Here is a 14391-nt window from a genome sequence, read left to right as displayed (position 1 = left end):
CAAAGCTCCTGGGGATAGTCGACTCGGACTAAACGGGGCAACCACGCATTCTCCTAGGGTACCCTCTTAGGGCATTCTTCTAGGCCACCTTCTCCTGAGGTATCATTTTGGAGATTCTGTTAGGGCACCCTCCTGGATCACTGTCCTAAGGCAGCCTCCCAGGACACGCCTTTGGGGCATTCTTCCAGGGCGTCCTCCCGGGGCCTCTCCTAGGGAGTTAGTTATATCAAATTGCTGAAATTCCAAAAAGGTGCAGTACAAGATGTACCAGGGGGATAATATGTAATTCGGCCCCGCGCAATCAGCCTCATCATGTAACGGACCACTTCCAAAGTCATAGCAGAACTAAACCTCGAGAGGCAGAACGTCTTGCAAAGAGTATGTAGTGGAGCGAAGAGGTAGATAATTGGACAAATAAGGAGGGAAAGGAAGGCAGCGTCACAAAAGACAAGGCTAGGAAACGGCAGGGGAGGGGAGGGGGGACAAGCATTTCTTGAATGTTGATTCGTTAAAAAGTAGATACAAAATAATTGACGAGGATGGAGTACTTAAATATCGCAAGAGAAGAATTAGGGCAGCACCGCAGACGCAGGTACTGTACTCGGAGCTCAGGCTAAGTAAGTATATGGGTTCAAGGCCACAAGGTCAGCTTCTACGCCAAATCTCAGAGACAGTTCAACCTTGCAGAAGTCTGACAACACGGATTGTAGCGGGATAAATGATCCCTGGCCAGCTTATGGACGTGGCATAGAGGGCAGATTGGGCCACTCACGGCCATGACAATTGAGTAGGTAGTACCCTCTGCAGCATGTAGGATTAGTGGTGTCATTTGACAGGCTTCAGCAGCACTTGTGTCCGCTTTCACAACGTGACTCACGATACAGTAAGTACTTACGTAGTAAGCGTGATGTTCATGACTACTAATTTAGTACTAATTTAGTTCTTATTTAGTATGAACTCGTATACGGCGGACTGTTATTGGGTTGAGGACACATCAAAATTTTGAACTCCGCACCAACTCCTCAGATTCTGTCAATTCCACGCAGCAATAACAGTCCGCCGTATTAGCCAAAATCGAGCCGAGCTGAAATCGCTTTTGAAATCGCTCTCCCGAAACATTCCCGACAGCATGGACGGTCTTTCAGGCGCCGCCAGCGGTATAGCCGTTGTCTCTCTGACTTTTCAGATTGTGGAAAGCATCTCCAAATTGCGTGAATTCTTTGAGTCCATCAAAACGGCCCCAGCAGTGGTTGCGACCATCACGAAGGATCTTTCGCAGCTTGCCTCAATCTTAGAAGACATAAAGGTCGACGGATCCATCAAAAACGACGTCTTGGCCACGTGCATAGATAAAGTCAATGATCTGAACGCTCTCACTAATGAACTGGAACCTGGATTTCGATCTGCAAGTCGGAAAACCCGAAGCTGGACTGCATTTACAGCGGCACGTAAGAGCAGCGTCATAAGTAAATTTCAAGCCACTTTGGGGGAGACGAAGATTACTTTAGTATTAGCGCTACAGGCGAGGAATCTCTTGTTGAGGTAAGTCAAATGAGGTCGTAGTCCGGATGGGCGCTTTGAGCTATGTATCGTTTGTTCAAGGTTCGGCTCCTCATTTGCTATAATACTAACGCACCCTTGTTATTTTTAGTCGAAGGAATGCTTCTCACATGGTATCTATAGAACGGCGGATACGCGATGACCTGGCTAAAAGCCAACAGCATATGCTTGAACTTATTGATAATCACCGAGACAAGCTATCAGGAGTTGTGCAACAAGTAGCTGACCAACTCGCTGATTTATCTGTCAAGCACAGATCGCGGCTTGTTTCTACTACATCGCTTTCCTCTAGCCTCTCAGAACATGCGGCGGATCTTTCAGAAGAGTTAGCCCGGATGATGACCAAAATACCGAACCCGGTAATTCGCCGGAGGTTCGAAGCAGCTGCCAAAGCAGCCCTCGAGTCCCACCTGGTCACGATAATAGACGAGGAACCTGTATTACAGCAGGCGGCATGGTCGCCTCGAAGAGGTGCCTTTTCAGCACCTTCAGAGGTTGCTGGTCATTCGAGTATCAATAACAACACTAGCAACAAATGGGCTAGGAAAAGATCTGTGAGCCCAACCGCTAAAGAGTCTAGTCGATAGAGGGCGCGCGTGCGGTGTCCTGCGCGGAGCACAACGTCTATTAAGGATTTTTTCGGCGGCCGGATCTACATGCAAACAGACGTGTATCAAGTCACAACAGGATTATGCTCCAAGAGTGACACACTTCATAACAATTATGTTCTGGAGCACGAGACGTCCTTTATTTATCATCCTGCTCTATGGTATTTACGGATGTGTTTCAATTTTGGCATTAATGTGCTTATTGCGAAGGCAGCCCAGGGATGGCAATGGAAAATACAAACCTTTCAAGCTGTCCCTAGAGATTCGTTGATCTTTGACTTCTGTATAAACGGAAACCTAGACGGGGTCAGAACCTTGCTTGCCAGGCGGGAAGCCTCACCATGGGATGTAAACCCCAATGGGTGGACCCCATTACATGTGAGTCATGCGTTTCGATCTTTTCGCTCTTGAGTTGTTGCGTTATAGCTCTGTCACGTCCATTGTTATTGGTTCAGCCCGGATGGACTTCTTCTCTGTAAGAGCAGTTCTCTTCGTCATGCCTATGCATTCGGATCGTCACCAGGTCTTACCAATAGCTAACCAGATATGCCTCACCAGATGGCTGCCTTCAGCTGCCATGTTGAAGTCTGTGAGCTGCTCTTGACTGAAGGTGCTGACCCGAGTGCCAAGACATACCGTCTAGGTTCAGGAGATTTTCCACGGTAAGACATGTCTTATACCTGAGTATACACATCGACCGACCGCTGACTATGATGCGATTCAATCCAGCTCCGCTTTTGAGAGTGCATGCCGTGGTCCGTTCATTTATTTTGGCAGTGGCCGTCCACCTGGCACACCTCGTCGGCTTCCCACGCTTCGCTTGTTATTTCCATATCTAGAGCTCGAAAATGGACTTGAGGATGACTATTGCTTCCTTGACGATTTAGTGTGCAATCCTGTGGAAAAATCCGAAGTAGCTCTTAAGTGGGCCTTGGAAGCTTGCCGTTCCGAATTGAAAGAAGATGCATTCAGACCGATTATTATAAACGCTTGCGAAACAGCTTTATTTAACTGCTCTATCTCAACACTACACCACATTTTGACCGTATTAGATATTGACATCAACGCCGCTGTTGAACCCGGGGGTCTTTCACCTTTACATCTTTCGGTCGGGCTAACAGATTCCTGGTTATCAAAAGAGTACGACTGTATAACCTACTGTGTGGAGCAGGGCTCGGATCTCCACCGTATAGGACATCATATGAATCATAGTAAAATATTGTTTTCGATCAGTGGACTTCAATCGCCGACTACAATAGCAATGCGTGGATCAGGGAAATTCTTTTGCTGGCGTAAGATGTTACTTGAGCATGGACATTGTTTGCATTGCTTCGTGATACAGGAACTACGATATTCGCCATTGGTCAATCAGGGCTGGACCGAGGATACACTCCTGGCTCTGTTCATGCATGAGTTTCAGCCCGTTAGGCAGCCTTGGGAGCCTGAGGGACCATATGCACCGTGTCGACTATGCGACAAATGGATAATTGGCCTCAGGGACAGACTATGGGAAGGGTCGTTGGAGATGATCAAACAAGGCAGAATATCGGAAGTGCAATATCCGGGCTATCGACGAAGGAAAAATGAAACGTATTCTATAGAGGATGCCTACAAGTCGACTAGGTGCCCTGAACATGCTACACGGCCCCCAAATGCGGCAGGCTCAATCGACTCAAGACCTCCCTGCACAGAGCAGGAGGACTGCCTCTCAGCTTCCACTAACGAGGAAGATGAGTATGACGAGGAATATGAGGATAGCGAGACCGATCCCTTTGTAAAAGACCCACGTTGGCAAACCATTTGCGACTCCTGCGAAATGGATTTAGCAAGGGAATCAAAGCAAGGTTCAGAGCAAGATTCAGAGGAGGATGACTCCCAACCGCAAATGCCCGGAGGCTTTTGACGTCTGAAAATTCCCATAACCGCGAAAAAATCATGTCAATCAAAAAGGCAGAACTCACGATCTCGGTCGTGAAAACAAGCAAGCCAGGGAAAAGTGCCGGACATATCCACCGACGCCGCGACATATCTCACTAATTCGCCATCATCCAAGTCCACGGAAAGTCACGTTTCTGTTCCCCACAAGATCCATTCCCTATAACTGCCTAAAGGTCAGCCAGTGGCATCAGATGGAACAGACGACAAAAATGCTGGCAACGTCGCAAGAAGGCCCCATCCAAAGCAGCACAGAATCCATGTCCCAAACCCAAACAGCACCACCACCACGCAGCCCTCACGCAAAGCTCCAGCCAGGATACCATACCATATGGCATGCTTACCAGCAAAAAGTTCTCGTCCTCATTCTCACCCGCTCGAACCCCCCAATCGTAGGAAAAGGACTGTCGGACTCTCGTCTTCAGTCTGAACATGGCAAAGAGAAGAGAAAAATATACCCCCAAACAGCTTGTGCAAGCAAGACTCCTTCAATCCAAGGAAGTAATTAACCTCATAGAAAAAACGTACGGAGGACTATTACGTGCTAGAGCCCAAATCAAATTTTTCGGAAATCAAAAATCAGAATTCAAAATCCAGAATCCAGAACTCCATAATAATACATTTCGTACGAGATGCTATCTGATTGCTATGTACGAGCTCACTTTGCTTCACCTTGCGGCTACTAGTCTCAGACACTGCGTAGAAGTGCAAGCTCATCGTCTGAGTGTCGTACACATCCCGTACGACTAGGCAGTGCTGGTGCTGAACGCTGAATGCATGCAAGAAGAACAAGAAAGCTTCGTACGTACCCTATCCTATCACAATAGGATGATCTGCCGCCACCCCAGGCCCCTTGATAGCCCGTGAGAGATCTTACCGTCGTACAGCAGGCTCTACATCTTCATCGTCATCAGGGTCGTCGTCAGACTTCCCCGCATGCAAATCAATCACTATCGGGAACTGATAATGAGCAGCAGCCTCAGGCCACTTGCAATTGCTACAGCAGCCGCCGAAGTGTCCTAATACCCGATGACACTCTGAAAACACGCTAAGTCCCCTTTGACACCTCGTACAGGGAGGATTCTGTACGAAGAGCTTTTGGTTAAGGAGAATTATTAGGTATCTTAATAATAGTTGAGATCTGAAATTTTGGATTTTGAGCACCACAAATAGGACATTCTTCAAGACGATTATATATTTTATATAGTATTGCATTTTCTCCGCAGAACTTGGTTTATTATAGTATATCTTTTTCCCATCTTGATTAATCGTACGAAGGTTGAAAGTTAAAGATTCTGAGTAGGAAAAATTTAGGGAAAAATTTTACTTACCGCTTTTTTCTAAATTTTGTCTATCTTGTTCTTTTGATTTCTCTTATTCACACTTTGTATAATGGCTCTTCCATCTGTGAATTTAGAACTGTATAAAGATGAAATAGTTGATCTCTTGTTTCAAGGAAAGACTATCTCAGATGTTATACAATATCTAAGAGAAACGTACGAAGTTCAACTGGTTTTACGTACGTTACAACAACGTATACAGACTTGGCAAGTCACTGTACGACCTTGAACACAAGATACTTCGCTCTTACAAACTCGAATTCAGGACTTATTCTTTGATGGATTTGATGATACAAAATTACTTTAAATCCTATAAGAAGAAGGTTATTAAGTTAAGAAATATTCTCTTATATAGATTCGAGAAGAACTAGGACTAAAGCGACATCTTTATACAGAAGATGAAAAAGAGGTAGCTAATTAAAGAGCTTTAGATACATTAATAAAAGAGCTTTAATATAGAATTATTAAAGGATATTGTGATGGATGGTGCATCTCCTCTGCCATGGCACAGGAAATGCATGTGCCAGCCAAATACTCAGGAGGCAACGCCTATAACTGACTTGCGACAGCAAGCAAACTCCTGCCGTAGGGCGCTTGTCAAAGCGTGTGAGCTATCCGGACGGATTACGAATAGAGAGGTTCGCCTTACCTGATTAGGGAAGCCTAAACTTCACTATACAGCAGGAGGCCGGATTAGGAACTATGAATGCTCTGTGGCCTATGGCGTGGCCCACGCATACACAGGCCTCACCCGCTGGCGTTGGAGTATATGTATCTGTGCATAGCCACATTGTAGATAGATTCTCCAGCTTTCGTTTTAGCAATCTATAGACTATTGACTTATTCTAGTTTTGAGCCATTACAGTAAACAAAAGCTCAACACTCACTTGCTATCCTAAGAGACGATACAAAACTCTCTTATCTGTAGCACAGCTATTAGAGAACCCATCTGGGATTATTTGACTGTGTGTTACGGCATGAGCTGCGCCATGGCCCAAAGGGGCATTAGGGCTGAGGGCTAGGGCAGGCTTGGCGCCCTGCGCGTCATATCTCTATCCTCGCCTCAATAGCACTTAGAGAGTATCCACCTTCATACCAATCAGTCATACAGTTGCCTTCTATAGCTTCTTCGTGACTCTCCGCTATCTCTATAGCACCCCCATACCCTGTAGCACGGCCATCCGCGTAACACTGTGTAAGAAAGTCGTTACTCTAGGAGTAACGCAAGGTCTATTTGATATAAATACCCTGTATTATATAAAGGTTTAGGAACTATTAAATCAAGATGATTCATGATTAAATAGAGAGAAGAGAGAGCAGCAAAGTTCATTATTCTTCCTTAAGTAATTAAAGATAGAGCCTAGATAAAGCCTCTCTTATAGATCAAGACGCCCTGTGTATATTAATTATGCAATGGCTTGAAACTAGAACAAGTCAATAGTCTATAGATTGCTAAAACGTAAGCTGAGGAGTCTATCTACAGTGCGGCCAGCGCTCTACTCTATATACTCCTCCATCGAACACAAGGGGTGCTACTAGTAAACCTACACAAAGGATCCGACGGAGTATCTGCAGGGCCAGAAGCGGTAGCTTCCCTCTAGAGGAGATTATACTTCCCTAAAGGGGTCGTATCAATCTCCTGTTCCATAGTACTCGTACGGGGAGCCACGTGCCGTACGGATGCCTCTATCGGCGGCATAATAGCTTAACAGCAAGAGTTCCGCGTGCCGTTATAGATACATTATCAGCGCTGCCGTCTGAGTGCGTGGCTGGTCCTGTGTATTTCCTGCGCTATAGCAGAGGAGATACTCCATCTATTATACTACTCCCCCTTCTGAAAAATTAATTGCCCTTAATTAAGAGTATAAGAAAGTAAGCTTATTTCTCTTAAATTCTATTACTAAGTCTAGCAACTTCCTAATTAGGTTAGTCTGAAATTTGGCTGTACATGTACAGCCAAATTTGTCACGTGACGTTTCTGTTGGATTTTCCTGTATTCAGCTTAAGTTCAACCAATCAGGCGCTCTTTTCGCTGGGTGCCTTTCGAAATAGTCTCTGAGCAGGTCCTCAGAGTCCTTGAAGTTCGTGATAGGGTAGTAGGTCAGGTCCTCTGGCGAGCTTAAAACGCGTCGAAATCGACCAATGGATATCAAACGACTCATGGCCCTTGAAAGAGTTGTAAGTCTATAACTATAAATATAAAATATATAGTCTTGCTTATTTCTTTTACTTCTTTCTTCTTATCTACTTCCTCAGGTTTATTATCTATATCTGCTTCCTTAGTTTTACCCTTATTCTTTGTAGATAAGGCTCGACTAATAGTAGAGTTGTAGGCATAGAGAGATTATACTATATATATAAGCGCTTTATAAGACTTATATTTGCGCTGTCTAACAAACAACTAGTAGGGACAAACCGGACTAGCCTGTTTTAAGGATTTACACGACTTCTGGATGCCAAGCAAGTCTAATCTTGCGTGTAGGCGTTAACAGAGGAGTCGGCTTGTAGAGAGGGGCAGGAGGCAGGAGGCTCTGTAGTGAAAGCCTTGGACTTGACGGTAGAGAGAGAGCAGGAGATCGAGTTGCTCAGGGAGGAGAGCGTCAAACTTGCTTAGGGAGGCGAGCATTAAGTTGCTCAAAGAGGCGAGCGTTAATTTGCTCAAGGAGGGCTTAAAGGGCTCGAAATCTGTGCTCGCGATTTCGAAGATTAAGAAGGGCAAAGGAGCTGCTTAAGACAAGGAGCTGGCCTAACAGATTATTAGTAAGCTACAGGGATACCTTACAAGCTTAAGGAGGTTAAATTTCGAAGGATAGGCTTTAACAAAAATCAAGGATAGGCAGAGTAGCTATAGCGCCTATAATTAAGTATTCACTGGCATGTCTACTAATTATTACGCAGAAAGCTATATAATAGGGTATAAGAGTATTATAGAGATAGCAGAGAGTTACAAAGAAGCTATAGAAGGCAACTATATAACTATGTTAAGTAGGTATATATAAAGATAAATGACTATTTAAGTGCTATAAAGGTGAGGATAAAGGTATAACGCATAGGGCGCTAAGCCTGCTCTAGCTCTCAGCCCTAAGACCGAATACAGCATAACACTAATAGAGCATTTAGTGCGCAGCTAATACTTGACTAATATTATGCCCTGCCCTAACGCCTCTCTAGGCTATAGGGCATTTTATGCTATAATAATTAAAGAAAGAATAAGGAAGGAGAAATAACTATAATAAGTTATAATTAATTAAGATTCTAATAATTATAAAATATATAATAAATAAGAGTATTAGCTAATATATATTATAAAAGGCAAGATTCTAAGTAGCGAAAAACTTATATATAATAATTAAGATGACTAGCTATATAATCTTAAGTTATAAGTACTTAAGAATAGTATATAAAATATATAATTAGTAATAATCTATCTAATATTTAATAATAAGAAAAAGAAAACAAAAAGTTATTATTTAAAGCCTAAAACATTATAATATTATCCTTAATTTTTTAAGGACTTAAAGATAATAATTATTAAATAGCATATAGATATTAAGAAGTAGCTCTTTTTGTTCAGTATTTAAAATACAAATATAAGAAGGCCTTAGAGTCTATAACCTAGAGAACTACATTAGCGAATTCTATAGATACAAGATTAAGGAACAAAGCGTACGTATAACTTATATTGTGAAGAATCTGGCTTGAAAAGTCAGAGAATATAATGTAACTCTAGGTGCTATAATAACGCCTAGGCATATCTTTAACTATCTGGTATCCGTGCTACTGAGAGAGCTCGTGGCCTTAAGTCGTATTTTGCAGGCCTAAGAGGTCGAAATCAAAGAAGGACTTACGTAGCTAGAGGAGACGGAGAAGGCGCTCGATTCTGTATTAAGCAGAAGACGAGAAAAAGCCTACTACTCCAGGGCTGACAGGCGTCCTTCTCCGAAATCTAGTAGCCGCTTTCCTTGTTAATAGGTCATCAAGAGCCCTGAGCATAGCCGCTGCCCTTATTATTACTTATTAAATTATTTATTATCTTCTTCTTTATTAGCTGATAGCAGAAAGGAGCTTGATTATTATTAATATAACAAGGTTAAGCATGCTTCTTCAGATTGCCTTAACTAAGAGCTCATTCTTCGCCTCCTTAGGGAGCACAAAAGGAAGTCTGTATTAAGATCTATGTTAAACAGGTCTTAGTCTTACTAAAATCGATCCTTATAGTGATCTCTCTTACTAGGGAGCAGTCATAAAGCATCTAAGTCTGTACGCTTTTTAAAATTAATACAGGCTTACCTAGATAATAACAAGCCTGAGAATAATAATATAACTTGATCTATTAAACAAGTAGCTTCTAACAAAAGTAATAATAATTATAAGTAGACAAATCAGGTATAAAAGTATAACTTATAGTGCTATATATATTAAGCCAAAATAGAACTGCTAAATAAGCCTTATAATTTACTTAATCTATTATATAATTAATGCTTACTTATACTTAACTTCTAAAGGATTACTAGAATCTTATAGTTCTAGTAGCCTTTTATATTAAGAATAGGCTCTCTAATAATCCTAATCTAGAAAAGAAAAATAGTAGCAAGCTTAAGTAATCCCTTAAGCAAGCTTAGTTTAAGAAAATTTCCTAAGTTAATATTCTTTGCGTCTTTAGCTTAAAGTACTTTATTTATATAAATAAACTAGAAAACAAAGTAAGCTAATACAGAGAGATAGGCATCTTTCTTAGTTATGCTAATGCTGCCTAATACTAGGTAGAAATAGTGGCATCTTTCTTAGTTATGCTAATGCTGCCTAATACTAGGTAGAAATAGTCAAAGCTAGCATACTAAAAAGAGTAGATGTAACTTATGTCTTAGTAGACAAAACTATACCTAGTGATACTCTCCTCTCTAGCTTAACAAATAATGATAATCCAGATTCGTTAAGAGTAAGAGAAGGATCAGAGAAATCACTAGATCTATTCACTAGGAAGGATATAGAACTAGCAACATTAAGTAGAGGATTCAGCTTAAGTGAAAGTATAAAAGATGTTTAGAAAGGTCTAAAGCTATCTAGCAGTTTAGCTAAAAATGTTTAAGAGGATCTAAAGCTGCCTAGCAGTTTAGAGACTCTTAATAAACTTCTATTATTTAATGCCTCTTAAGCTCTTAAGACATCTTTATAATCAGGTTTATACTTAAGCACAAAGGCAATAAGGGAATTAGACTTAGTAGGAGCTAATAACTCTGCTAAAGATTAATTACTTAATATAGTAAGTAAATTTAGCTATATATATATAACTAAATTATTACTTAAAGCGAAAACCTTCCTAAGAATTATTATTAAGATTCCTCCTGCTAGACTAAGAATCTTGTAAGTTAAGGAATCTTCTCTTACTACTGCTCCTGCCTTAAAGACATCTAAATATCACGCTAAAAATAATATTAGTCCTAAGGATAATAAGAAAGCCTGGCTATCTCTAAAGGAAGCTAAAGCTAGTATAAAGAATATTATTCTTAAGATTAATATAATTATAGCAGAAATAATCTTTTAGGTAAGAGTAACAGAAGCTAATTAGCTTTATAAAGTTAATAATTAAGTCCTTATTCCTATAAGCTATAATACTACTATTAATAACTCTATCTATAGACAAAAATAATAAAAAGTAATCTAGAAAGAACTTGATAGACTAATTAGTAATAGTACTTAGTAAGAAGAGAAGCTCCTTAAGGACGCTAATTAGGTTACTAGTAAGTAGGTCTTTACTATTAAGTATAATATTAATAATAGTATTAAATATTATAAGGCCAGACTTGTTACCTGCAGGTTTAGTCAAATTTATAATCAAGATTTCAAGAAGATATTCGCTTTAATAAGATGTATTAATTTATTAAGGATGCTTATAGCTATTATAATAGTAAAAGACATAAAAGCTAAATAAGTAAATATTAATAACGTCTTTACTGAATTCAAGCTTTATAAGATAATTTATATAAAGTCATCTCTTAGTATTCAGATTCGATCTAGCTTTACTCTATAGCTAATCCAGAGTCTTTATAGCCTTAAGTAGTTAGCATATAAATAATATCTTTAATATAGTAAAGTCCTTAAGGATATAGGATTTAGAGTAATAAACACAGATCCTTATATCTTTATTTAAAAGGACGGCGCTATTATTAGGCTATATATAGATAACCTGATAATCCTGACCCTTAAAGAGCATCTTTAAATAATGATTAATATCAAGAATTAACTAAGTTTAATTTTTAAAATTAAAGAACTTAGTATAATTAAATAAGTCCTTAGTATTAGGATATAACACACCTGTAAAAAGCGCAAAATCTACTTAGACTAACAAGCTTATATTAAGAAGTTTCTTTATAAATTTGCTATAAAGAATCTTATTATAAAAGAGATAACTATTCTATTGCCTAATACTAATAGTTTACATTAATTATAGAATAATAAAGAGCTTAGAGAACTAAGGGATTACTAATAAAAGATTAGTAATATAATATTTATTATAGTTTACTTTTATTTAGATATTTATTTTATAATATATAAGTTAAGTTAATATATAAGTAATCCTAGCATTTATTATAAAATTACTATTAAATATCTCTTGTAATACTTATATTTTATAAGGAAGTTTCAAATCTATTATAAAGTATAATCTAAGTCTAAGCAGATTATTAGATATTCTGATTTTAACTTTGCTATTAATAAGAATAATAAATAATTAATATCTAGTTTTGTATTTAAGTAGTTATTATATCTATAGCAGAAGCAGAATTAATAGCATTAGTCTTTATAATAAAGCATATTATATAGTTATCAAAATTCCTTATCAAAATTAGTTATTTTAACTTTATTAGAATAAATAGTTGAACTATATTTATAAATAAGGATAATTAAGCAATAATCAAGATAATTAATAATAATTAAATTACTAAATAATTAAAGCATATTAATATTAGCTATTACTTTATATATAAATACTCTAAGAACTAGAATATTAAGCTGTAGTATTATTAAATAAACAAAATAATTACTAATAGTTATATAAAAGATTTATTAAGAGACAAATTAATAACTATTTATAGTTACTTAGATTACAAGTTCTAAAAAATAATACTACTAATAATATTATCTAAATAGCATGATTATTATTAATTTAAATAAGACTTGCAACTTATTATATTCTGTTATAACTAAGCTAAGTACTTAGAATCTGCTAAACTTCTCTATCACTCTTTCCTTCGCCATTATAAGGCAATTCAGACCCTCTCTGCTATCAACAACTTCCTTAGCCTGATCTAACATCTTTCGTCATGGCCCTGTGTATCTTGGTCCTGCTGCGTAGCAGGCCCTCTCTCTTATTTTCGTTTATCGGTTTTCTCAATTAACGCACCACGGCATCGCCACACTTTTCTTCCTTTACGGCTGGTCCGTGCTATCGCCGCAGTATCCCTCCTGGTTAGGTAAACAACAAAGGGCAGGGATGTTCAGTAATAGCGCTTCCTTCTTATTCTCCTGGCGCCGCTATCATCTGCAACTCGTAGTCTGCTAGCTAGACGTCTGAGTAGAAGTGTTAAGCAACACAGTTTAATGCTAATATGGCTATATAGCTAACAACCTCCTCGCAAGGCAGCGCGAGCTGCTATAACTACTAAGAGGATTTAGCTATACATATACAGCCAAATCTCAAAGCGGCTTAGCGCTACTCTGACGCGTCATGTGCCCTGATTTCCTGTGCCTTAGCATAGGAAATCCCTTTTAGGTAGTTACTAGAAAATCTAGATAGGAGAATAAATAATACTATAAAGTAAGAACTTCAACATATATTATATTAGTTACCTTAGAACTTACTACTATTATTAAGAGTAAAAGAAGAAATATATAATTTAAAGTTATATTACTAAATCTCTTTTATAAAGACTAAAAAAGATTTTAAGAATTCTTAAACTAACTAAGAATTAACTTCTTATTTTATATATAAGTAGTAGATATAAATAAAAAGAAAATATTATATATAGCTACCTTTCTTTAAGAAGTAGTATATAATTAGTTTAAACCTTATCTTAAAGACAGACTTAAGGAAGTAATAAATATAATTAGTTTAAACCTTATCTTAAAGACAGACTTAAGGAAGTAATAAAGAATTAAAAACTAGATATATAATAAATCTTTTATAGCTTTACTAACTTTATAATTAAGATTAAATAAGTATATAAAAACGTGAATATAATTAAGGAAGCTAAACAAGACCTATTACGCATAAGGCAGAAGAGATCTGTTATAGACTACGTTTCCAAGTATTATTAGATCACCTTATAAGTTGACTAAAAGGATACTATATTAATAGCTATCTTTTATAAAGGACTAAAGAATTTAATAAAAGATAACCTATTTAAGATTAATTATTTAAGTAAATTATCACCTTTAATTAAGATAATAATTAAGTTTAATAATCAGAATTATAAAAGATAACTTAAAAGAGGCTAAAAGAAAAGTTACATTAATTTTCTAGTATAATATAAGGCAAATATATAATGTTTAAAATAAAGAACTCTAGGATATTACTTTACAGGATAAAACATGCTAATAAACCTAAATATAACCTAAAAAGAAAGAAAATAAGAGCTACTAAAGAAGAGTTAAGATAAGAAAAGTAAATAAAGAATTTTTAAAGATTAATAAATAAAAAGATATAAGAAAGGCTTATACCTACTTTACAGAAAACCTAGTTATTTTACTAAAGAATATAAGGACTTTAAGTAATAGCTAAGTACTACTAAAGAAACTCTAGAAAAAGAAAGTTATAAGCCTTAAAGAAAGAATTAAGCAGATAAGAAATCTATAAGAAAGAAAGGTGACCTTAAGGAAACATTATAGAGATAGCTAAGGAAAAGCATGCCTAAAATATTATATAATCTGCTATCTTAGATTACTTATTA

General features: G+C 37.8%; 2 protein-coding genes across 2 annotated transcripts; both read left to right on the top strand.

Annotated features, from left to right (window-relative positions):
* Window positions 1-1129: 1129 nt before the first annotated feature.
* On the top strand, window positions 1130-2147 carry EPUS_01195 (uncharacterized protein; the record flags this gene model as incomplete). The annotated part of the gene is made up of 2 exons (XM_007788488.1): window positions 1130-1542; window positions 1652-2147. 2 exons carry the CDS (start codon window positions 1130-1132, stop codon window positions 2145-2147), a joined length of 909 nt encoding a protein of 302 aa, XP_007786678.1.
* Window positions 2148-4297: 2150 nt separating this feature from the next.
* Window positions 4298-4612, top strand: EPUS_01194 (uncharacterized protein; the record flags this gene model as incomplete). Its single annotated transcript, XM_007788487.1, has 1 exon — window positions 4298-4612. One exon carries the CDS (start codon window positions 4298-4300, stop codon window positions 4610-4612), a length of 315 nt encoding a protein of 104 aa, XP_007786677.1.
* Between the last annotated feature and the right edge of the window lie 9779 nt (window positions 4613-14391).

The sequence above is a fragment of the Endocarpon pusillum genome (assembly GCF_000464535.1).
Source record: "Endocarpon pusillum Z07020 unplaced genomic scaffold C720987, whole genome shotgun sequence".
NCBI classification, from domain to species: domain Eukaryota; kingdom Fungi; phylum Ascomycota; class Eurotiomycetes; order Verrucariales; family Verrucariaceae; genus Endocarpon; species Endocarpon pusillum.
This window is presented reverse-complemented; position numbering and strand designations above follow the sequence as displayed.